The sequence below is a fragment of the Arctopsyche grandis genome, chromosome 5, assembly GCF_051622035.1.
Source record: "Arctopsyche grandis isolate Sample6627 chromosome 5, ASM5162203v2, whole genome shotgun sequence".
Classification (NCBI taxonomy): Eukaryota; Metazoa; Arthropoda; class Insecta; order Trichoptera; family Hydropsychidae; genus Arctopsyche; species Arctopsyche grandis.
Window position 1 is genome coordinate 6,433,676 of NC_135359.1, and position 25,503 is coordinate 6,459,178.

General features: G+C 33.7%; 3 protein-coding genes across 4 annotated transcripts in view; 2 read left to right on the forward strand and 1 right to left on the reverse strand.

The window, feature by feature from the left end:
* Nucleotides 1-3,479, forward strand: part of LOC143912278 (cGMP-specific 3',5'-cyclic phosphodiesterase-like) — a 141,483-nt gene extending 138,004 nt beyond the window's left edge. The window contains exons 19-22 of the mRNA XM_077431561.1: nt 557-669; nt 737-791; nt 1,592-1,714; nt 3,418-3,479. Coding sequence (XP_077287687.1) covers nt 557-669; nt 737-791; nt 1,592-1,714; nt 3,418-3,479 — 353 coding nt within the window. The remainder of the gene's footprint in view (nt 1-556; nt 670-736; nt 792-1,591; nt 1,715-3,417) is intronic.
* A 6,785-nt stretch (nt 3,480-10,264) lies between these two features.
* Nucleotides 10,265-14,599, forward strand: LOC143912466 (E3 ubiquitin-protein ligase MARCHF5-like). Its single transcript, XM_077431763.1, has 4 exons — nt 10,265-10,530; nt 10,891-11,136; nt 11,458-11,636; nt 13,706-14,599. The coding sequence occupies exons 1-4, from the start codon at nt 10,366-10,368 to the stop codon at nt 14,067-14,069; spliced, it is 954 nt and encodes a 317-aa protein (XP_077287889.1). The 5' UTR covers nt 10,265-10,365; the 3' UTR covers nt 14,070-14,599.
* Nucleotides 14,600-14,711: 112 nt separating this feature from the next.
* Nucleotides 14,712-25,273, reverse strand: LOC143912465 (serine/threonine-protein phosphatase PP1-gamma catalytic subunit B). Of its 2 annotated transcripts, XM_077431761.1 has the most exons (8): nt 25,019-25,273; nt 24,805-24,936; nt 19,343-19,559; nt 17,726-17,814; nt 17,447-17,643; nt 17,198-17,345; nt 16,972-17,110; nt 14,712-15,725 (listed from the first exon to the last, which is right to left on the reverse strand). In XM_077431761.1, exons 1-8 carry the CDS (start codon nt 25,071-25,073, stop codon nt 15,722-15,724), a joined length of 981 nt encoding a protein of 326 aa, XP_077287887.1. In that variant the 5' UTR covers nt 25,074-25,273; the 3' UTR covers nt 14,712-15,721. The 2 variants fall into 2 exon arrangements, with proteins under 2 accessions (XP_077287887.1, XP_077287888.1); XM_077431762.1 differs by lacking the exon at nt 14,712-15,725 and having other exon boundaries at nt 15,938-17,110; nt 25,019-25,255.
* Between the last annotated feature and the right edge of the window lie 230 nt (nt 25,274-25,503).

Here is a 25,503-nt window from a genome sequence, read left to right on the forward strand (position 1 = left end):
TTATAATTCACCGTGAAAGGATCTTAAAAATACTTCATTTTTTAATATAAACATTTAAACTCCGATAAAAATATAAAATAAAATTTACATTGAATGTTATTGATTTTCAGTACATATAATATTTGTGATATCTGTAAATTAATAAAAAAAGCTTGAGAAAAAAATGTTAAATTCATCCTAGCAATATATAGATAGGAAAAATAGGTCTTACCCGATATCAATGGTTGTAATATTCAGCTGTAAAAAGCTGCTATGTAAATAAATTGTCATTCTTATTATATTAATTGTAGTCAGTATTTAAATTACAAAGAAATACACTTATATTCTAAAAAAAATTGTGTATTACTTACATATATATTTGGTTATAGAAAAATACCTACAGACGTTGAATGAAACTGCAAGTACTTTTATCATAATATTAGAGTTTATTTTGTCTTAAAATTATATTTGTACATTTCTTAAAATAATATTTGTGTATTCTATACATATATAATATATATAGGGATACGCTCAAGATTATACATATTTATTTGATATTATTTTGTTGGTCGAGGAGGAGGAGGTGGGGGTCGTGTTTCAATGACTGCTGATATCATCTTTGTAATAGTGGGAAAAATAAAAAATGATTTTATTTTTTTACCACTTATAAAAAACCACTCTGCAAAAAAGGTATTTATCAAAAACAACATTTTTAGATATGCATTAAATTAAAGAAGGTATTGAAAATCCATTTTAGGTTAAAAAGGCTACAAAGGTTTTGACTTTTACCATTAATAAACTAAAGATTACAAGTATGAGGATAAATTTTCCAAAGTAAGAAGAAATTAATTTAGTATAGATAAAAGATCAAATAAAATAACTTACTTTTTTATGTATTCGTACGTATACAGGTTTAGATTGTCGCTTTATCCATGTATGTACGTACATACATATGTATATAGTATAGTCAAAGTATTATCTATGTACTTTTTAATTTCATTCGCAGCTAAAATGTATAGATCTTGTATTACGTTTGCACAAGAGTGTTGTCGAATACATACTTTCTCGGTATATATGCAGTGTTTGCAATGCTATCTTATTTATTGATAATCTTTTTACTACCGATATAGTTGTATAATTAAAATAAAGATACTTACATATATGTATATATGTAGATATAAGATATTATTTATAAACAAAATCAAAATGTTTATATTATATTCACATGGAGTGATAAGTCAACTTAGTTTTTAGTCAGTTGTTATTTAAAAGGTCATTGGGCGCAATCCGATCCAGTCGCGGACATGAATGAAAATGATATAAAATGAAAGAGTATAAATTCACTTAACATTATATATGGTTATTTTATTTAGAATCCATGGGAGAACAAAGTTTGAACCAAAAATATATTTATTCAAAAAATCGAATACTACTATTAAATATAAGTTGTCATTCTGTTAAATAGCTACTAAAGCAGCCATACTCATATTTTTTTCTTCCGGGTTTGTTTTGATTTCTTCTCCACGGGTAGCCACCCTTCGACGCTTACAAAACTTTAGTAAGTAAAGGGTTTTGGCGAGTTGATGTACGTCCCGCGTGATCAAATCGGCAGGTATACGTTCGCTCCCTCTCTCTCACACGCAGGTATATGGTCGCGTCTCACTCGTTGCGCTAGCGCATTGTTTCGTTCGTGTCATCGGCCATCGCAGTCCTTCGTTGTCTTTCGTTGTGATCTGTGATTTGGTCTTTGATTTGGTCTGTACGCTTTTTTGATCCTGGGCTAGGCACCAACAACAAATCAAAGCCCCTGCGGTATTTTTAGATGAAATCACAGTAGACATTGATCACGCTGAATAAATAATGTGAAATATGAATAAGTTTTTTTTTCAATATTCCCACAACCCACAAGAAAGCGACCCTTACCATAATAAACTAGAGACATTTATCTATATATCCTCACAATTTAATTTCTGTCCGCCGTGGGTTTTCCTCCCATACTATTTGCCCACTGACCTTTATCAGTAAATTTTAAACTAAACGGCCAGTAATAATATACTACTTTGGTGACTTAGATTATCAGTTTGGTTGGTAAGTACTTTTATTGGATTCATCAAAATTTCTATTCGATAAAATTGAAAAATTAGTTTTCGACGTTCAAAATTCATTGCATTATGCTTAATAGAACAAGAAAATTTCATGTCTAATACGAAATAACTGAAAAAATATACTAACCATTTACATAAAATACTGGTCTAATACTATTGTTACGTACACCACGGATTAAGCGAATAGAATCCCAGAGACTGTGTGACCGTTCAAGGATTATCTGTTAACGGATTAACTAAGTGCTTGCACTTAGAGGCGATAGCATACCGTGCGACCGGGATAATTGGTTTCAAGGATTATATCTAGACTCTAGAAGTGCATATAGGCTAAACAATGACCGTTATTAATCCCTTCGCAGAACTGACCCATACCGTGAGAAGACATATCCGAATACGTGACTATACAATAGGTAAACAGATTAGACGTCCTGAGAGAACTACCCCTTATAAGGCGGTACGTAGGCGATATCATGTCAATCTGGACTGAGCACTGCCAGTGCGTGTATCTCCTTAATCATCAATAAATGCTGTGAAACGACTGTTGGCCTTTGACTTGGATCCTCCACCCACCCCTACGCAACACTATATAACTAATCATTTGTTGTAATCTACTGACCAGATTTGATCATTTATTATAGTTATTGAGTATCTATTATAATAGCCCAGTATTTATTAAAGTAACTAACCAAAATCAGTAAAATTCTGAAGCAATTGACTAGTTAATTTAGGCTAATGTTGCGTAGGGGTGGGTGGAGGATCCAAATAAAAGGGCAAAGTCGTTTCACAGCATTTATTGGTGATTAGGAGATACACACACTGGCAGAGCTCCGTCCAGAATGTCTTGATATGGTCTAAGTACCTCCTTATAAAGGACAGGTTGCTCAGGGCATCTTCGACGTCCAGTTACTTCCCCATTGTTTAGTCACGTACTCGGATGTGCAGTCCCACGCTTTGGCGTTGTCAGTTCTAAGAACTCCACGGGAATGCGACCGAGTGCAATTACCGCCACATTCGGGGGTCTCTCATTGTTAGCCGATTTGCACTTAAGCCTGGAGATAATCCTCGAAACCAATTATAACGGCGGCACCTTTTAGCATATGCTACACAATTTTATATTCATACATACATACATTTTATGTACATATGTATAATATACATAGACATCACTATTGAGGAAAAGATAGATTTTATTTTATTTTATTTTTAGCTTTCATTCTACAATAATATCATATAAAAATTGTGGGGAATCCCTCAAATTGTTATTGTTTTTGTATCAAAATATATGAAATGTTGTTTTTATCGATCTTGATAATTATTATTGTTATCTTTCTAGACACTGTGGTGCCTAAATTACATAAATGTAAAATTATATTTAATTATTTCATATCACAGTAAGTAATTAAGTCATTTCGATGTCTTATCTTTAGTAATATATAATAATGCATTGTTTTCTGTGCTATTGTCAAAATATTAAATGGAATATATGTACATATATCAGATAATCAAGAAACTTGTAGATTAATCAGTAATATTATTGCGTCTTAGCCTTGTACATATAATATAATATATGCATGTATAAAAAATAGCACCACAATATGTACATACAAATATAAGCACTGAAAATAATTTCACCTCTAAGCTGTAAACAAATAAATGTAACCATCAATAAACAAAATTAAAATAGTCCACTAAATATATTATATTTTAAAAACGTTTCAATTTAATACAATATAATAAATAATATAAATAATAATAATAAATAATAAAAAGATTCGGATTATAATAAAACTCATGAAAACAGATAAATCGGTTTTTCTAAATTCCCCAATGGCGCGTTTCTTTTAGTATCCTAAATTGAATATACAATATATATTTTTATGATATGAGTTTCAATTTCCAAAAAACAGGATCTCCAAATAATTATATTTCGCTTGTGTTATCCAAAATACAGTATACTCTCGATTATCCGGGCTAACGCTGGGAAGGAAGGGCGTGGATAATTGAAAAACACGGATAATCCGAATCTAAGTTATGTAGTACTAGTGTTGTACCGTTTTATAACTAATGTAACCACTGGTATCTTCTTCACTTGTATTCACTTGAAACAAAATAAACGATATATGCATTACCCATACGTTTAAAACCTGGATCAATTAAATTATGATTGAGCCACTCCTTGATGTTTTCCTTATCCACGTTTTCAAAACGTTTTAAATTTTCCAATAATCCACATATTTCAGATATATCATGTGCTTTATTCTCTTCAGAATCCACTAAATCTATTTCCATGTCAGGAAGAATCTTTCTTCACGATCGAACAAGTGTTATTGGTTTTACTTTTGACCAAGATTGTGCTATTCCGTGTATAGCATCCAATATCGTCATTTTTCTCCAGAAATTGATCAGGTTGCCATCTTCCTCAACAAGAGTTTTCAGAAGACTGACGATAAAGACGTTTCATTGATGATATAACACCTTGATCAATGGACTGAATCGAAGATGTCATATTAGGGAGCAAACATTTTGTAACCAAAAGTCCATCATTTCTTTTTGAACCAATCTTCAAAAATCTCCCTGTCCATCCATGCCCCTTTCTGACTATAATAATCGACGGAAGATTTTACATTTCAGTTCCCTTAAAAGATCGAGGTGTCTTTGCTTTCCCAATCACCAATCCTTTTTTCGATATATATATATATATATATATATATATATATATATATATATATTGTGTGAATGTATATATTGAGTGAATACGACAATATATATCAATATATACATATATTGAGTGAATGCGACAGTTGCGCTTCGACTAGATAATACGTATTTTAAATCGACAAAATCGAGGTTTCGTATTCTCCGATTTTCTCCTCCGAAACTAAACCAATTTATAAAAAAAAAATCATCATCAGTATGAGAAAGATATTTTCTATGCACCTGTGCGCGTATTTTTTTTTAAATCGATCGTTAAATAAGCACGCTGGACTCTTTTCGTGGGTGTAAAAAAGAGGCGATTTTATAGATATTTGGCGGCTCCTAGCTCCTATAAAAAATAACTAATCAAAAAAATAAAACAATAGATGCATCTCAATGGTGGATATCCATAGCATATTAAAAAATAATTTCTCTAGTGCCCTAATTGAGGAAGGGGGAAGTCTAATACGTTTGTATGGACAAGGCGCTGGTGTCCAGCCCCCTTAAAGTCAGTGTTTTTGTCGGCAAGCACTTCCAGTACAGGCCTGTTTCATTTGCATTATATATTTGATCGGATTGCAAATTTTCTCTTTGCATATACTCTCGAAATTCGATGCAGAATTCATCAACAATTGAAAATAATTAAACATGCGTATGTTACGAAAAAATCTGCTCTGTACTTATTCGTACATAAAATCTGTTATGTACTTCTTCGCTGATCAAAAGCGAATGAAAGAATTAACGCAATAGTAAAAGACATTTAAAAAGGGAACGAAAAACATTTCCGTTGACATCATTTGTTTCAAATAACACGCGTGTTCACGGTTGCAATCAATCGGTGCGTCTCATAATCATATCAGAAAAAAAGACATTAATATTTTTCAAGCACGGATAATCGAGAGTATACTGTATACACAATTCACTGTATTTTTTTTCTTATTTTATTATCCACGACTGAAATTAAATCATCGTTTAATTTCAGTTGTGGTACAATTAAGCCATATGGTGTATTGTTCTTTTATCAATTGAGATTGTATTATAGATACAAAACAGTTATAAAGATATAATTTAGTCCTGTTTGGATTACGAGGATCTTCTTAGAGACAGGAAAGCCTTTAATGCATCAGAATGATTTCCTTAGGAACTTGGGAAAAGGCACTCTTCATAAGAGCGTATTTGCGCAAAGCTACATATATATGTACATATGTACATATTATTATTTATTATTATTATTTATCATTGTATTATTGACATAATACAATGATAAATAGATTTGCTTATTTTGTATTTTTTTTATTATTTATAATTTTACATTAAGTTTAATTTTCATAGAAATATGATACGTGAGTATGAATTTAATATTGATAGTTGCGGTTTTTATATTGGTTGTGGCTATTTGCAGGTACTATATCTACGACAAGCGCAAAGACTTCTACTGTCACTGTCAGCGTGTTTACTGTTAAAATTTTGTTTTAAACCTCTTAAAATTTAGTTCGAACTCGTAAAGTGACGTAGAGTGAAAAATATAATCCAAATTAGTTGATATTATTAATTCTTAGAAAATTGTTATCATGTACAACGTATAATACCTACATATGTACAAGTACAAGCCGCGAACTAGCTAAATGATATAAATCTATTATAATAACGTGCCAAATTTATTTTCCTCATGTATAATGAACGATTGATAAAACAAGTCTAGCATACATTAAATATAAGAAACTATAATCGGATTATAAGCTCACGCGCATGCGCAGAAGGCTTTGCACCTGTCGCAGCTATAGTACCTGCAAATAGCCACAACCTTTTATATTTGCTTCAGTTAATATTTTTATATTTAGAAGGGTTAGTATAATATTTGGAATAGATATAATTATTTATAGGTAAACTTATATATATACTTTTTTATATTTATTTTACTTTCACCAATCGCTCATATTCTATTCAAATAGAAAGGTCCTTATTCTCTTGAACTCTTCTTCATTGTTGGATGAAAAACACACCTTGGATGGTTTTAGAATAAAAATTTGATTTTTGTCTTATAAATACTGCTTTTTATAACATTTTAGCTATGTTATTTACGAGAGTATTAAGTCTTAAAAGTTTTAAGTAATAAGGGTGTAAAAAAACAGTTATTTCTATATATATTTTAGCATTCAGTGAGCTCAATGACATATTTATACATTAACTCCATGTTAATATTTTATGATTTGGTAATCAGTCAAATAATTCAAATAATATTTAAGAAAACAAAATAAGGATAAGATATTTTTATTAAAGAAAAGTATGAAAACAAATTTTTTACATTACATAAATATAACGTAAATTTAGGATGATAGCTATTTATTTTCTACTTTTTCCGATATTTCATTTCAATAAATATAAAAAACATACCTTATAAGGTATGTTTTTTATATTTATTGAAATTAAATATCGGAAAAAGTAGAAAATAAATAGTTATATTTGTATTTACCCTACATAACAATAGCATTACAATAATCTGATAAAAATATTCAACAATGATAGCAAATTACACATAATTTATCAGTACACACATACAAATCAATTGCGTACATTATAATTAATTAAAAAAAATATTTAAATACATATTAATGTATTCTGAGATTAGATTCAAATTAAATAAGATACGTTTATTTATTAAAAAGTACAATAAAAAATAATCATTTCAATAGTCTGAATAATTTTCTCATTGTTGTTTTTCCTCTGTCTATAATTAAATTATATTGTATCTGAAATTGATTTCAATTTCAGATTGTCTAAGCTTTTCATAGACACAATGGTTGACCAATCCACAATATGCAGATAATTGGTCCAATTTTTGTGAGTATCTCCAATAGTCCATTTTTCAGGGCGACTCCGACATCTCTCTGAGACCTCAATCTTGAATAGATTCAAGTGCAGGTTTTCAAACTGCACTTTCTTGGTATAAATAGATTCCACCAATATCAATATTGGTTCCATGGTTCGATTTAGGTTTAGCGTGAGCGGCGAATGATTTCAAAGCGGTTTGTAAAGCATAATTTTGGCAACGTTTTGAAGATTTGTTCGCAAATTGTATTTGCGCTCATTTTCATGGTCATTTTTCTTACAAAATATAAAGATTTCAATAGGTTAAATATTCAATTATAATATGTATGTATGTATATGAATAATAACCAGTCTTTTATTTTTTAATTCCTTTAGGAGGTGGCGGAGGTGGTTCGTATTTTGCTTGAAGAACCAGCGGCCATTCGATCATGTCTATATACCTGAAAATTAATTTTCTACGTATTTCAAATTTGCAAATAAAAATTAAGTTCATAATTTATAAATATATAATGTATTGTTAATGATATTATTATAAAACTCACTTGGTTTATTGATCAGGGTGTTTTTTCTTTGCTAATTTCGGATTTTTGGAAAGTTAATGATAATCGCGAAACGCTGTTAATACCGTAGCAGGGAACAGCATAACTAATGCTACACACATATGTATGAATCGATTTATATTAATTCTTTATCAGTGGATTTTAAAACAATGAGCCTTACAATCAACAGATAAATGATTATCATTTAAATAGAAATTTTCATTTAAGCCTACGGTAACCATATTTTTTTGGAGAAAATTTTATTTTATTTTATTATACATAGATATATATATCAGGAAAGCCTAACTGGTAAACCCCAATTGCGCATTTTTTTAAACGCTCATATCTCACAAACAAGAAGATACCAACAAAAATCATTGTCATATTCGAATTCAGTGGGTTAAACTTAGTAAACAATGATTAGTTTCCTCTCCAGTATTTTTTTTGTTGCTCAGTGTAATCAATAGATGTTTCATAAAATTTATGAATTGTATCTTTAAATATGTAATTCGGCATTAATATTGTTGCGAAGGGGTGGGTGGAGGATCCAAGTAAAAGGCCAAAGGCGTGTCACAGCATTTATTGATGATTAAGGAGATACACGCACTGGCAGTGCTCCGTCTTGATATCGCCTAAGTACTGCCTTATAAGGGGCAGGTCTCTCAGGACATCTTCGACGTCTGATTTGTTTACCTATTGTTATGGTCACGTACTCGGATATGTATTCCCACGACATTCGGTCCCACGGTATCGGTCACTTCTGAGAAGGGACCAATAACGGCCATTGTTTAGCCTACATGCAATTAGAGTCTAAAGATAATCCTTGAAACCAATTATAACGGTCGCACAGTGTCAGGGATGCGCCTCGGCTTAATGCGATTGCACTTAGCCGGCGGCTCTTTTTAGTATACGTAACAATATTTTTAGCGATGGTTAATATTACAAAATATAGGACAAAAGGGCAATTTTAGAAAATAAATAAATCTCAAGGACAGAGCAGTGAAAAAAAGGGCTATCCCCTTAAATAAAGGATGTATGGTCATCGTATTTATACTACATATTTTATTAAAAACACAATGATTGATACAAATAATATAATAGGCCAACTTGAATAAAAAGATATTCAATAATACTGGGTAATTGAATTATTAGTCACATTGCGATCGCCCAAAATACAACTTTTGCCATGAAAATCGCGAATACGGAATGTTTGGCACTCGAGTTCTTGTTAGTATGATAGACTTTTCAGCTACCAGATGTTCCGTTATAGAGATTTTAGTGACTTTTGGGCGAGCGCTTTGTGACCAATAATCACCGAACCAAATTCGAAGTCAGTTCTCAGAATTTTCGAAAAAAGGTTATTGAATAGATAAAGCGCATTCGTTTTATGTATGTGCAGTACAAGAAAGTAAAATATTAGTATGGCGACCCAGAATGGGCTGAAAGAAACAGATAAGCTTTTGAAGATGACTAAGGACCTCAGTAAGCATATATTCGAACAAATCCCTAATGTATTTTTGGAGGATGAAAAGAAAATCTAAGTGAGCAAGTATAAACTACTTCTAAATCTCTCATAGAAGAATAAAATTTATATTCATAGAAGTAGAATGCATAGAATGGTCATTGCTAACAAAAGTATCGTCTAAAAGTGAGTCATCGAAGAGAGAGACGGAAAGTCAGAAGAGAGACAAAAGAGTGAGAAAAAAAACTGAGAACAACTGAACAAACAAAAACAAACTCTCCCGCGCAGAGATTTTGTATCAACATTTTTGGAGGCTGAGAGCGATTCTATGCATTCTACTTCTACTATGTTTATATTATAATATATATCACAGTACTTTTTCTCTGTGTATATTCAAATCAGATTAAAAAAACCAGTCGATTGTCAAGTGTAAAACTGTATGCGTAATAAATGGAATAAAGCTGTAGATGCAATACATTCACAATTCTCAGCGTTAGTGTAAAAGAATGATTTAAATCAATATATCGTGACGACTTAATTTCTCTACCCAACATCAGGAAAAAACATGTAAAATAAAGATCAGTATTAATGCATCGTAGTTGTGCAAATATTACTTTATATGTTGAAATAATTTGATATAGGGAACTTATTCAACATTTCAGCACGTTCGACTCAAATTGCGCAAAATTTTCAAATGATAAGCAATGGCCATATTTATCGCTATTAAGTTTGCTGTCATTTAGTCTAGAGTGCTACGATGGCGAACGAGGCAAACGCACGGTGCTGCTGGGTTTGTTATGGATCTGAGGCCGATTTGGACTCGTCAGATGGGTCAGTGAATGAGGGGGCGCAGCCTCTGGAGGCCCAGAGCGTCCTAGCAGACTGGGTGCAACCGTGCAGTTGTCGCGGCTCCAGTAGATGGGTATACATTCTCACCATGCACTTTACACCATGATCAAATTACTAGTAAACTATTCAACAAAACCTTCAATTACCCAGCAATATGATCATGAAACGCATTCATTCTAATCTGTATCAGTTCCTTTATTTAATCAAATGAATGAATAACTGTATTTTTTTATAGAAAAAACCACATTTAGAAACCCTCAATATGATAATTACCCCATACTTACATCATCCATATTAATGTTGCATAGATTTAAAAAAATCGACTTTGGTATCGTTTGTGCAAGAATTTATGCAGATTTGCTCGTTGTGTTGCATTTCTCGTTCACCTTGTGTCGCTTTTCATTGCATTTGTCGTTTTCTACATATGTTTCAGGTTCATCAAACGTGTTTGCAGAAATGGGTCGATGTTATGCAAAAAGGTAATATAAATAGGAAAATATCTTGCCCACAATGCAAGACCGAATACATCCTGGTTTTCCCCTCTATGGGGATCATCGTGTCTATCCTGGACGCCGTCGAAGAGATCACCCACAAAGTATGCCCTTTCATAACCGGCGGAGTCTTGCTAGGGTCCATTTACTGGACGGCTATAACTTACGGAGCCGTCACCGTAATGCAGGTATAATTGTAACAATTTACAAACATAAATATGTTTATAGTTCACATAAAGCCAGTGTTTTAATACTCAATTCTTACCTACATACATTTTCTTTATGAATTTGAAAAACAATCAAAAAAATATCAGTATTTGAAAAAATTTTTCATATTGTTTTTTTCAAACTCGCTCACAAATCTATTTGTACTTTTGAACTTATTTATCTATCGTATAATCTTTTTGATAAAATTAGTAATTGTTTTTCGCAATAACTTTTTGAAGAGAAGCATGTCATAATTTCTGCGTAATTGATTGTATTTTCAAGATACATAATTCTGTTTGCAGGTCCTCGGACGCCGGGATGGATTAGAAGTCCTTGAAGCAGCAGATCCTATATTACTATTGCTGTTTTTGCCAGCCGTTCCGGCTGCACTTATCTGTGAACGGGCTCTCCATTGGGAAGATGTCCTGTTGCGAGCCTTAAACAATTCCTGTCGTGGATTTTGTTCATTACCCCAAAGCCGGTACGTAACAGGAAGTTTCATATATTATGAGAAATAAGTTAATATAAACCTTTCATTATTACAACCATTCACTGCTGAATGAAGACTTCTTCAACACGCTTCCATTCTTCTGAGTTTTAGGCTACTCTCATTCATTTCATCCCTCATTTTTCTGAATTTATCCACTATGACCTTCCTTCCTTCCTTTCAGGTACCACTCGAGCATTTATTTCATCCATTCTTCTACCTATATATATATACACGACCCACCCATAGCCATTTCAATCTCTTTATTATCTCTGTTATATCAACCACCCTTAGGGCGAAAACACACTGAGTGGTATGGGACGTCATGTGTCCTTGGCTTCCCGTTGTGACCGTAAACAGTGGGTGCTCCCCAAACCGAATTCGGGTGTAGTTGCACGTGCAGAATACATACGTTTGGGAGGTCGCACGTGTATGCATATCCATATGCAACCAAGTTTCTCTTACATTTCTTCAAATATAGGATTCACCATTATCGATCATTGTCAAGCGAGGACAAAATATCACCATAAACACTCCAGGGGGTGATTTTTGGGACTGTACCGTGTATATGGGCTAGGGGTGCTGCGTATTTTAGGTTCGGTGATTACTAATCAAATGTGAACCGGTCACAGGACAACCGGTCGCTCTAGATCTGTCACACTAAAACTGGTCACACCCTAAAATCGGTCAACCAGTTTTCTCGTGACCGATTTTAGGGTGTGACCAGTTTTAGTGTGACGGGTGATCACGTGTGACCGATCTAGAGCGACCGGTTGTCCTCTGACTGGTTTACATATGACTAGTAGTCCGTTTACCGTATTTTAGCATGTTTAAAAGTATCTTAAAAAAAAACATGTACCACTCAGTGTGTTTTCGCCCTTATACTTCTCATCCACGTATTCCGTTTTATATCTATTCTCGTTATGAAACCTTTTATATAACAATATATCATGTTGAGGAAGACATCATGAGAATGCTGTATCTGTTGATTACTCGAATTAATTTGTACTACATACATATCGATGATAATCATATGTATGTTAAATGAGACTCAATGATACACCAAGACGGCATATGAGCGTAAATTTATGTAAATAATACGCCTAATGCAGTATATTCAAAAACAATCATCCGGAAAAACTTCTTAATCTCTTTTTCATTTCAATGCAAATAATCAAGGCTCTCCTGCAATGCCCCATCTTTACGGTGTTGGCATAACAAGACCATTTTATTGTAGTTTAAATTCTAGTTTCAATCTGAAACCAATGCAATGTTTTCTATCAAGATAATATTCCATTGTCAAAATAGTAAATAGTGAAGCAGAATCAAGCTATAATGTGATCTACATCATTAGTTATAATTAGGGATTGCAATTTACCGTCAAATTTCATCTACCGGTAAATGGTAAATAATTTCTCACATTACCGGTTTACTGGTTCATGGCAGTAAATGATAGAAAAATATTAACATGGATTATATAACTGTATGTGGTTACTTTTCCTAAAAATGTTAATATAGATTGAACTGTAGATACTTGAAAATAAATATCGGTTGAATAATGTCATACAAATACATTCAAGTCCATTCGTAATAATTAATAATCATAATTGAAACAACCGTCTGATCGCATTTATTACGACTTGGTTGGTCTGTGTTGCCACCCTTAAGCATGCATCAGTGTAGCCACTCTTAAAAATGCATCAACGGTACTACAAGAAAACTGTCAAATTGACAGAAATTTATAAAAAAAAAAGAGAAATCTGACCTTGTATTACCTAATATTCACCCTGATCAAAATTTCAGTCATTTTGAACATTTAATACTGATAATGAACAAATTCCAGATTACCTAATCCACGATACGCCATTTGCATCGATTTTTAATGCAATAATATGCCTGTATATATATATGTATTTAATTCGCGATAAAGTAATTTATGATAAAATAGCCAGTGATAAACACCGACATAGTCGAAAAATGTATAGATCAGGCTGATAATAAAAAATATCATTCGATTTACATCACAGTTCGTTTTTTTCAAGTTTGAATCTGTCTCATTTCAGGAGCGAAAGACGGCGGAACTCCGATAATGGAAGAGGTGGAGAAGGTCATGTTTCAGTCGTAGTCGGCGGCAGCGGTTCTCCGACGAGGGTTCTCTGTAGTGCTCTCATGTTACCTACGATGTCTACCCTGTTTGGAAGACTGTTATTTAGTTCTGCGCGAAGTAATCTCCACCGAGCCGCCCTCGGAGGGCTCACGTTTCTCCTGCTGCGAGGTGCCGTCACGATATACCACAAGCAACAACTTCTCATACGCCAGACTTCCAGAAAGATCCTAGATTACACTGCAACTAATTTAAAATTGTACACGAATAGAGTCTGCACGGACTGCACGAGCACCCCCCCACCCGTGAATAATACAAATTAGAAAAAATATATTTACAAATAACCGACTATTATTTATTTCAATGGTTGTAAATAAAATTCAACAGACGCTAGACAAAATTCTTAAAATAATACGATTACATTTTGATTCAATTGAACTATTCTCGTTTTGTGTAGTTGATCAATTGAAGGTGATTATTTTTATAAAAATATTACTTTTCAAATTGTTGATTGTCCAAATAAAACAGGATACATATTATTAACTAGTAATTAAATTTTATATGTAATTTTTTTTTTTATTATTCGAGTTTGACATCTTCTCGAACCAACTTCCTTTTTTTTTTGATTAAATTTTTATATTAAATCGACAATGTGATAGAAATCATTGCAAAAGCGGTCTCAACGTATGAAATATGTGTTTATAAAACGTCAACGATGTGATATACATTCACTGAAACCGAATTTGCACTGATTTTATTTGATAATACTGTATCATAATTGCATGTACCCTAAAATTTTTGATCAATAAAATTTGTAAAAATGTACATTAATAAATTTTTTATGATGCATATTAATTTTATAAATTTTATCATGACCATAAAAAACGTGATGTTTTCGATAAAGAAAGTCACGACAACCGAGATCGAGGATGTACAAATGTCAGAGAGGTAATATAGACAGCAAAAAAATAGAAAGAGTTTGTATTTTCTTAAATACTCGAGTATATTTAATTTAAATCTAGAAGATAATATAAATTACAATGATAATAAAAAATACAAATAATTACAATGTGCTTTGGCGCCAAGTCAAAGATGGCATATTCTGACAAACGCTATAAACAAAGTATGGGGGAGAGGGAGCGACACATATTCATCAAATGAGACACATTAAAATCATCAAATCAACACATTCATTCCTTCGATCGACTGCAATCTGTCATCTTTGTGATCCACCCACCGAAACATATATGTATATAATTAAAGCTATCTACGCAGGTCGAAAATATAATTGATCTGTTTTAAAAGAGGTAAATTTAAAAACAAAAACCGATGAATTGTGAACTAAAATAAAATTCATATGTTTTTGATAGCACGCTCAAAAAATACACGAGCAGTTTTTAAAATACACAGATAAAATACGATATTCACTCGCGACATTGCTATTTATGACTATTTTTTCATTCATTTGTAAGCTAAATTTATAAATAAAATTATATTAAATAATTAATATTATCCCTAAATTAATACTACAATCATTAAACATCTTTCGAATTCAATAAGTAGTTATTTAGTCAATTATTGGTGGAGACGTTTTTATTCATTGATAATTTGCAAAGATCAACATTACAAACAAAACAAATAAACTTCATAGATGCAAATAATAATAATAGAACATATCAATAATAAATCTGATTTTTTCAAGTATTCCTAAAATACAAAGCGAACAATATACGTTTCAAATGATATCATGTATAAATCTGTATCTCGATATATGTAACTTTTACGACTCGGATGAGAAAGTGGTATGAAACTCTAACTGGGAAAAAATATAACGGAAGTGCCATAAAAATAACTCTCAAGTAAAGAAAAGTGATTCGAAGCTGTGAGTGTTAGTCCAAGGCTGGCGTACTCAGTACTGGTGGGTGGTGGTGCATGCTGGCAGGGCGGGCTACGGCGGACTTCCTCCAACCGTCCATTAACTGCCGCAGCGGGATTGTGATGAGTGGATAGCAAAAGAGAAAAAAAAAAGAAAAAATACGTGAGTTTGTGAATACGAAAATTATTGGCTACGTGTGAAAAACTCCTCTATGAAAATAACAAAATATGTAAGTAAAATCGTCGAATAAGATTCGTCACATCTCAACCTGATACAGAAATATAATAAAAATAAATAAAAAAACAAAAAAAAACTGGATAGTCCTATTGAAACTGTATTGTAATGTATGTTTTTGCAATTAGAAAGATACATGGTCTTGATGTTTTTGTTTTTTTTTGTACTTCACACAGGATATATGAAAATAATGTGAGGGAATGATGGGTGTGACACATAATAAAAATAATGCTAAATTAGCTCTCGATTTTTAACCACATTTAAAAATCATAAAAATTGCATAAAAAAATGTGCCGAGATTTCTCAAGTCATTTTATTAAAGATAAGCAATAACTAATGTAAAATAATAATTCCAATTCGACACCTTAATTTTAAAATATTCTGTGGAAAGCTATGTTTATAATACAACGACTAACATTAAACAGTGACATTATTAATCAACAAAACCAAATGTTAAAATATAGTTATATAAAATAAAAAAAATTCTAATGTTAGTTTACTCCTCAAAGAATAACTAATATATAGATTTACATTGTCTATTTGCAACTCCCTTATAAATCGAGAACTACTATTCAAACTTATTTATATACAATAAACCCATATCACAAGTCAGGTCAGTATAATTTTGCTTGGTTATCCTGCGTGAGATAGGAGACTTGTCGTCAAGACTGATTTATTCATTCATTTATTTATTTGCATCTTTGGTAAACCTGATAATTTTATTTTAACATATATTTCAAATAAAAACAATCAAACAGCTTGAAGCTTCATACATTTAACAAATTTTACCACTATCTTTCAAACATCACAGTTCGAACCAAGCTTAAAAATTAAGTAAACAATCAAGTGCAGCAGACAAAGTATACAACAACATACAAAACGTGATACCAGGTTCGAGATAAATAGATGCAAGAATATCTATATTATATAGTAAATTAAACAATAATAAATTCGGTCAGCATCGCCGTTCAGGCGAAAATGCTTTCCCATGTCTCACGTTGAATAATCAAGAGATTAGTGTATTTTTGGAAAAAAAAACTCTTTTTAAAAATTAGACAAATCGATTTTTTTGTTAAAAACTAAATTATTGCAGAAACTAATATTAAAATATTTACTTCTTCTTGCTCTTGTTTACAGTCCCACGGGGCGGCGTGACCGGTCGACAAGCAGGAATATGACTTACATTGCGCTTTTCAGCGGGTCTCAAAATTTGGAAACTGCACATGAGAGTTTCGTCCACTGACATCATTGCTCCTAAAAATTTCAAATCACAATACAATATTTTTCATGATTTGACATCACACAAACAAACAAACAAACACAACAGAAGACTGAGCGTACCAGCATTGTCAAACTCTCCACAGTAATTAGGTGCAGAAAACAGAGTAACTAATTGTCTCTTGGCGAAAAATTCATAGCCGTCTTCAACTACTTGATGCGCTCGACAAATTAAGTCGAAATCGTGTTTGGATAGGAACTTATTAACGATCTGAAACATACGTAGTATAACATTTTAAATGACCAACAGTTCAAACGAAAGTTTTCATAATATAAAAGCACCGCAGATGAGGGTCTGAATCGCATATTAACCTCGTGGCCGAATGTAAAGCTGACACCGCGATCATTTTCACCCCAACCATTAGTGTCTTTGTCAGGATCTGACCAAAGTAAGTCACATAAGAGTCCAACATCAGGCACATCTGTAGGCCGCATAATGCGTCGCACTTGTTCCATGGATTGCAAGTCCGGAGACAATCCACCGTGACAACAAAATATTTTCTCATCAACTGGAAAGTTCACAAACGTCAATTAAAACAAAAGAGTCGGAAAAAATTCGAAACGGATGTCAAAGCCAAACTAAAAACTCACCGATAGCCGCAACAGGTAAACAGTTAAAACAATCTGTAAACGTTTTCCACAGTTTGATGTTGTACCGACGTTTACATTCATCGTAAAAACTGAAAATGATAATATAACACATTAATAAATCTACCATTCACATATTAATAAAAGAGGTATGTAAAAAAACACTTATATACCGATCGACATGGGGACGCGACAATTGGTGCAAGTCCAAAATGTTCAACGACAAAATGTACCCGAAAATTAGTGCACTGACAAAATGTACCCGCGACAAAATGTAAACGGAAAAAATGTTCAAGCGACAAAATGTTCAAAAATCCTAAATTATCCTATTTTAATGGCAAAAGTAACTTTTTATTGTATTATATTTATCGATGTATATGGTACTTTTTATCGTATAGATCGCGGATGTTATTAAATTAAAGGTGTTCTCAACCGTACCAACATATTCTTATTTAAATTGAACAATTACATTTTAAGCGAATGTCATTGTGACTCATTGAATATCATTTTAAGATGTCATTGAATTAGTATAAATGTCAGGGGTTCTCAACCGTATCCAATATTTTCTTATTTAAATTGAAAAAAAAACTTTCTAAGCGTATGAACTCCAGATTACATTGCATTAGTTTATATGGCAGGGCTTCTCAACTGTCTCCAAAATTTTCTTTATTTCAAATGAATAATTTACTTTTTATCGTACACATCGCGGGCGTTATTAAATTCGTATAAATGACAGGGGTTCTCAACCGTATCCAATATTTACGTATTTAAATTGAAAAAAAAAAACTTTTTAATCGTATTGCAGATGTCATTGAATTATATGTATATATATATATATATATATATATATATATATATATATATATATATATATATATATATATATATATATATATATATATATATATATATATATATATATATATATATATATATATATATATATATATATATATATATATATATATATATATATATATATATATATATATATATATATATATATATATATATATATATATATATATATATATATATATATATATATATATATATATATATATATATATATATATATATATATATATATATATATATATATATATATATATATATATATATATATATATATATATATATATATATATATATATATATATATATATATATATATATATATATATATATATATATATATACATATAATTCAATGACATCTGCAATACGATTAAAAAGTTTTTTTTTTTCAATTTAAATACGTAAATATTGGATACGGTTGAGAACCCCTGACATTTATACTAATTTAATAACGCCCGCGATGTGTACGATGAAAAGTAGATTATTCATTTGAAATAAAGAAAATTTTGGAGACGGTTGAGAAGCCCTGCCATATAAACTAATGCAATGTAATCTGCAGTTCATACGCTCGGAAAGTTTTTTTTTCAATTTAAATAAGAAAATATTGGATACGGTTGAACATTTTGAACATTTTTGAACATTTTGTCGCTTGAACATTTTGTCGCGGGTACATTTTGTCAGTGCACTAATTTTCGGGTACATTTTGTCGTTGAACATTTTGGACTTGCACCAATTGTCGTGTAACCGATCGACATCACTCACCCATAAATCCTGTTTATACTGGCACATTCATGATTTCCTCTTAATAAAAAGAAATTTTCAGGATATTTAATTTTGTACGCGAGTAATAAGCAAATTGTCTCCAGCGACTGTTTGCCTCTATCTACGTAATCCCCCAGGAAGAGATAGTTGGACTCCGGCGGGAAGCATCCATACTCGAACAAACGCAGCAAATCATAATACTGTCCATGGATATCTCCTATAAAATTAAAAACATATTAAGAATAACAAAAAAAAAAAATCAAATATCACATTTAAACAACATACAAATGGTACATAAAATGAATGAAACGACTTCTACAAACACCTCGTGATTTCTTTATGCAAAAATCGACATAAGGTAAACAAGTTTCAAAAACTCGATATTAATGTAAATTTTTACGACTGTGTGGAAACTTTCCTCATCGGACGCACAGCACAGCCAGTTTTTTTTATTCAAATGTATGTAAATACAGGACGATTTGGGAAATTAAATACAGGAAAGATGACGTGGTTATTTTGCTTTATTATTAAATGTGACATTGTGATACGAAATATTAATGAAGCTATTTTCGGTTCAAATAAAAATCGATACAGCTCAACACGGCTTAGCCGTACTTAAGCATACACGAGATACGATATATCGCTCATATACATATAAACAAATATAATGGAAAATTCTTCACAAAACCGCAAGCCCAAGATAGCAGTTAAATATTATCAATGACGAGCGTTCATTGGAATGTATTGCTCAATTGTAGAGTAAAAGTTATTTTCAATAATAATCTATTCAAGTTATATTTTAAAATTTCCTTTTGCAGACGAGGAAACTACATACAAAGCGAAAATCTGAGGATGGTTTATGTGTTATATTTTCCCGTGAATTGCTTGTTACGGCAAAACAATAAAACAAAGATAGTCCATTGAATTTAAAGACAATTTTGCTGTGAAAATATACATGCATATGTACTGAACAAATGCTGATATTACATACGAACATTCTCAAATCGTTTGCTCCTTTTCATTATGATTCATTAAAATCTTGATTCAGAAATCAGAGTTCAACGTTACATCACATCCGATAGATAATCTGTTCAAATTTACACTGATTAGTAGTATTGATATAGTTTACGCGGGGATAAACGCTACTATTTTACATTGTTATCGTGGCGAAAACCAAAAATGCGGAACGTATATTAAGATAACATCAAATAATCGATTTGGAGCGTCACTAGTAAGCAACGGGCGGGTTTTTATTTATCGTTACGTTGAATTTCGCAAAAGTCCGAATGAATCACATTTTATTTTGAAAAATACTGTCACGCACGCTCACAAAGGATTATCACAACATTTTCAGACAGGTATTCTTAGAGGCCATAGTAGAGTCAAAATGCAAAAAAATATTTAAAAAAAATCATAAATACATAGATGCCGCATAAATTACAAAACAGAAAGCGAGTCATAAACCGCACAATTGTGTGAGCCGTACACAGTTTAGTGCTTCTCAATTAGACAATTGGATACGTTGGGATAATCATGGTTTAGATAGTTGAACAGTGAAAGACTCGGCCAGGTTAAAAGACAGGTCTGTGTCACATATCAATGTGCATGTGGGATGAGGATGCGAGGGATTCTGAATGATATACGCGGATTCAATCAAACCACCTTATCCGTCAGGCCTGCCAGAGGGCAAGTGCCCTATACACAGTTAGATAGTTAGCAAACACTGCCTATATACGCTATGCACATTCGAAATATCTTTCCTACATACATAATAGTAATGCATTTAATGGTTTGTCATAGCTTGGAGCATTTTCAATAAAATGCTCCATGGGATTATTCCTAAAGCAAACAATCTCAGAGTGTTTAATGAGAATGAAATAGAGCCTGCAACGATCATCAATATAGTGCTGCTTCCAAGTGACGGGTGTAAATAATCATCCCAACATTATCCTATTCCTCATATTCTATCACTTAGATTTGCATTTATTGTTTCACAGGTAGTCAAATGGTTTCGTTTGATTAAGCACAGACTCTTAGCACCAAAATGAAACACTCTTCAATCTGGAATATCCTTTGCTCATTCGACAGGCAGAAAGATCACTACAAGTAGATTACGAATGCATTATTTGCCTCTTTACTAAGGAACACTGACGAATCCCTAGGCTGCGATACCACTTGCTCAAACTGGCAAAGAGCGTGGTTTTGAGTCGGATAAATAGCCTCACACTTACCCAACAATCGAAGTGCATATTCCATTTGTACTTCTATTTAAGAATAAACACACACACAGTTTAAGAACGATGACAATTTAACAATATTCATTGAAATGACCATGTTAGATGGGCTTTGAAATGTGTGCTGGTGGTGGATACCGGACATTCTATGGACTACAAGACGAACAGCATGAACGTTTGCATTCTCAAAGAGCTTGGAGTTTCAGAGAGATTCTCCACAGCATGTAGAAAGATGATTCTTTCGTACTTTGGCTATATTGCTAAGCTGGTAGGCACTGGAACACTAAGGGAAAGGCGATCGAGAAGACGGCCTCTCATAAGATGGTCAGACTGAATTAAAGAACTGACGGGATCATTGCAAATGTCGCTTTGAACTCGGATTGGGAGTGGATTGGAGGCAGATTCCAGATGATAGAAATAATCATGACACTTAGCATCAAGAATATTCAATTATATTCGGAGGTCTGCCAGCTTTTGATGTAAGAAACAAATCGTTTGTGAACTAAGAGGTTAGTAATAAATAAAAAATGACCACTAACACGAAAGCCATGTGAAATGCAAAGGAGGTATGTAAAAATAGGATGAATCGTATTTTCCTGTCTTATTTCTATTTCCCTGTCCATTTTATTCCTACTATCTTTAGTAGTATTAGTGTTAGTATCTTCATTATTAGTGGATTTTCTTTTGTAACCTTACGCAGGTTTCAGGAAGATTTGATTAAGTGTTTTATTATGATAAGTTATAAACTAACTCTTCGCGCCTTCCAATTAGGAAATCACAGGTGTAAGAAAAAAATAGAATGAATCGTATTTTCCTGTCTCGATATTTCTACTTCCTTGTTCCCTGTCCCTTTTATTCCCACTATCTTTAGTTGTATAACCATTGGTATCTTTAATATTAGTGGATTTTCTTTTGTAACCAATCAAAAATTAGGTACGTTTCAGGAAGATTTCACAAAGTATTTTAATATGATATGTTATAAACTAACTTTTCGCGCCTTCCAATTAGGAAATCATGGGTGTAAGATAAAATAGGATGAATCGTATTCTCATCTCGATATTTCTACTTCCTTGTTCCCTGTCCCTTTTATTCCCACTATCTTTAGTTGTATAACCATTGGTATCTTCAATATTAGTGGATTTTCTTTTGTAACCAATCAAAAATTAGGTACGTTTCAGGAAGATTTCACAAAGTATTTTAATATGATATGTTATAAACTAACTTTTCGCGCCTTCCAATTAGGAAATCATGGGTGTAAGATAAAATAGGATGAATCGTATTCTCATCTCGATATTTCTACTTCCTTGTTCCCTGTCCCTCTTATTCCCACTATCTTTAGTTGTATTACCGTTGGTGTTTTCACTATCCAATATTCTTTTGTAACCAATCAAAAATCAAATACACATCAGGAACAGATTTCAATAAGTATTTTATTATCTAATATATATAATTTCGAAAGAGACTTAGTAAGGTTTGTTGCAAGCATCGAAAACAAATCAAAGTTTCGTTAAATATTACTTTTTTTCGGTTCAAATAAATAAATCGAATAATAAAGCAAATTTTATAAAAAAAGAAAAAGTTATAGGCGTTTAAACAATTGAAATCCGACATGGCGAAAAGTGAGAATAGGCTAAACAAACGTCAACGACTATCTCGCCGGGCAGATTTCAAACGCGTCTTACACGATATTTTAGCACCATCGTAATGGCGGAGGATCCATTTTTACTTATATTGATGACCAAAATGAGCAATATGACAAATTATGAAAACGATCGGATAAGATATAAAAAAGTCGTCTTAAAGTGAAACGTAAGACTGGCCGCGCACTAGGCAGCCAATCCAACATACGGTGGCTCATTGGAGCCCGCGCACTAGGCAGCCAAGAATTCCTGGCTGCGGCAGCCAATAGATCGCGTACGATTGCACGGCAGCCAGCTGGCTGCACGCAGCCAGAGCCTGCAAGGTAGAATGTATGTGGCTGCCTTCAGTCTCCGCGCACTTGACGTAGCAGCCAGAAGTTTTACGCCGCGGATAGCGAATAGAATCCCAGAGACTGTGTGACCTTTCAAGGATTATCTGTAACGGATATCTGTTAACGGATTAAATCGTAAGGCAATATGGGATATGTCTTCAGAAGAATATAGTGATCGAGATGTGAAAAAACGAAGATGGTAGGAAATCACAAATACAAAGTGTGAGGAAAGCTTGGTTTTATTAATCTTACATATATGTTTACCATCGATGGCACCAATGCAATTGGGAAAATTTGCATTTTTATTGAAACCATTTCAATCCATCTTTCTCCATTCAATTCTGGAAACGCTGTTTGTTTGAATGAATGAATCCAAAATCTTCTCTTTGCTTTGCGTTTCTTACGAAACGAGAGGTAAAGAATTATTTCTTCTACGCTTGACGGAAAGGTGACTACTGGCCGTCGACTCTGGCTGCTCAATATTTTGGCTGCGGCAGCCTGGCTGCCTAGTGCGCGGCCAGCCTTAGATTAGCCACATTTACAAATACCGTACGAAGCCGGGTAAAACCACTAGTGTGTTATAAACTAACTTTTCGCGCCTACCAATTGGGAAATGGCCGATGTGGACAATGTAGCCATCGATAGGAGTGATTCGTCAAATTGAAAGGAATAAGTAAAAGCAGTTTCTGCGAACACCACACACATCATGACTTTCTATTGGTGTTCTACGTATGTCTGTATGTATGCATGCATGTATTTGACAAGGCAAACGTGGGAACGATCTGCTCTTGGGTGGGTCGGAGGGGAAGTCGGTCAGATCGAGCCGGGCACGGATTCGAAGGTCGTCTCTGAAATGAAAGTTTTAAAGAACGGTGAAAGGGGTGGGCAAGTGTCACTTGTGCAACGCACTGTTACTTTTCCGTTAGCGGGCGCGTCCCGCTCGATGACGTCAGTAAACAAGATGGTGGGGAGGGGGAGGGGCTGACGTACGTCTTCAAGGCGAGCGGGGGAGGGGGGAGTGTCACCTGTCAAAGGGCGCGCCAAATTTTAGAGGGGCGGCGGGGGGGGTCGTGGGGAGGCACGGGGCGTATCGATCGCGGGCAGAGAGCCGTCAAACGAACGGTATGTTGTCGTAATGGCGGACGGGTAGAAACGTCAAACGGGACCGGTGGGGCGGGGCCGCCATTCGCCATTCGCCATTCATTCTACGTCCGTAGTGTAAGTGAAGTAAAGTGAAGGGCAGAGTAGACACTCACCGCAGATCTTGAGCGGCGCCTCCAGCTCGAGCAGGATCGGCTGCGAGAGGAAGATCTCGCGTGACTTGAGGCACAGTCCTCGGATCTCGAACTCCGTCAGCTGCACATTCTTGCCCGGTTTGAGTCCGCGCACTGAAATCAAAACAGGGGGCGTCAGATGGTGAGGGGTGAGAGGTGTGGGGTGGGGTGGGGTGGGGTGTGCGGGGTGACTGACCTTCGAGGAGTCTCGTGATGATGCTGTCGATGTTGAACTTGTCCTTTTCGCACATGTTGGGGGGGCGCGAGCGGGGTGCGGGGCGGGGGAAGGCGGATGCGGACGGCTGAAGACTCCCGTCAGAGATCGGCGATCACCCGTCCGCGGCTCTACCAGAGGCGGCCGCACTCGCACTGCTGCCAACTGATCGCTCTTCGCCGCGCAACACACGCAGACGCCGATCGCCCGCCCGATCATAGACAACGCCGCTCCCGCGACGACTCCCCTCCGCTCAAAGCTTCCTTACGATTTTTTTTAGTTTTCTACATTGAATTAGAATGGGTAGAAGCGCTCTTAGCTTCCAAAAATGTTGCTACAAAAACTCCATTTCGGCTGTTTTGCTCAGTTGATTGTTAAACTCTGTAGCAGTAGGATCTCTTTGAAATAGGCTCTAGTAGTGAAATTGTGTGGTAGTATTAGTTCGACAAAGTCCGAACATCTGTATG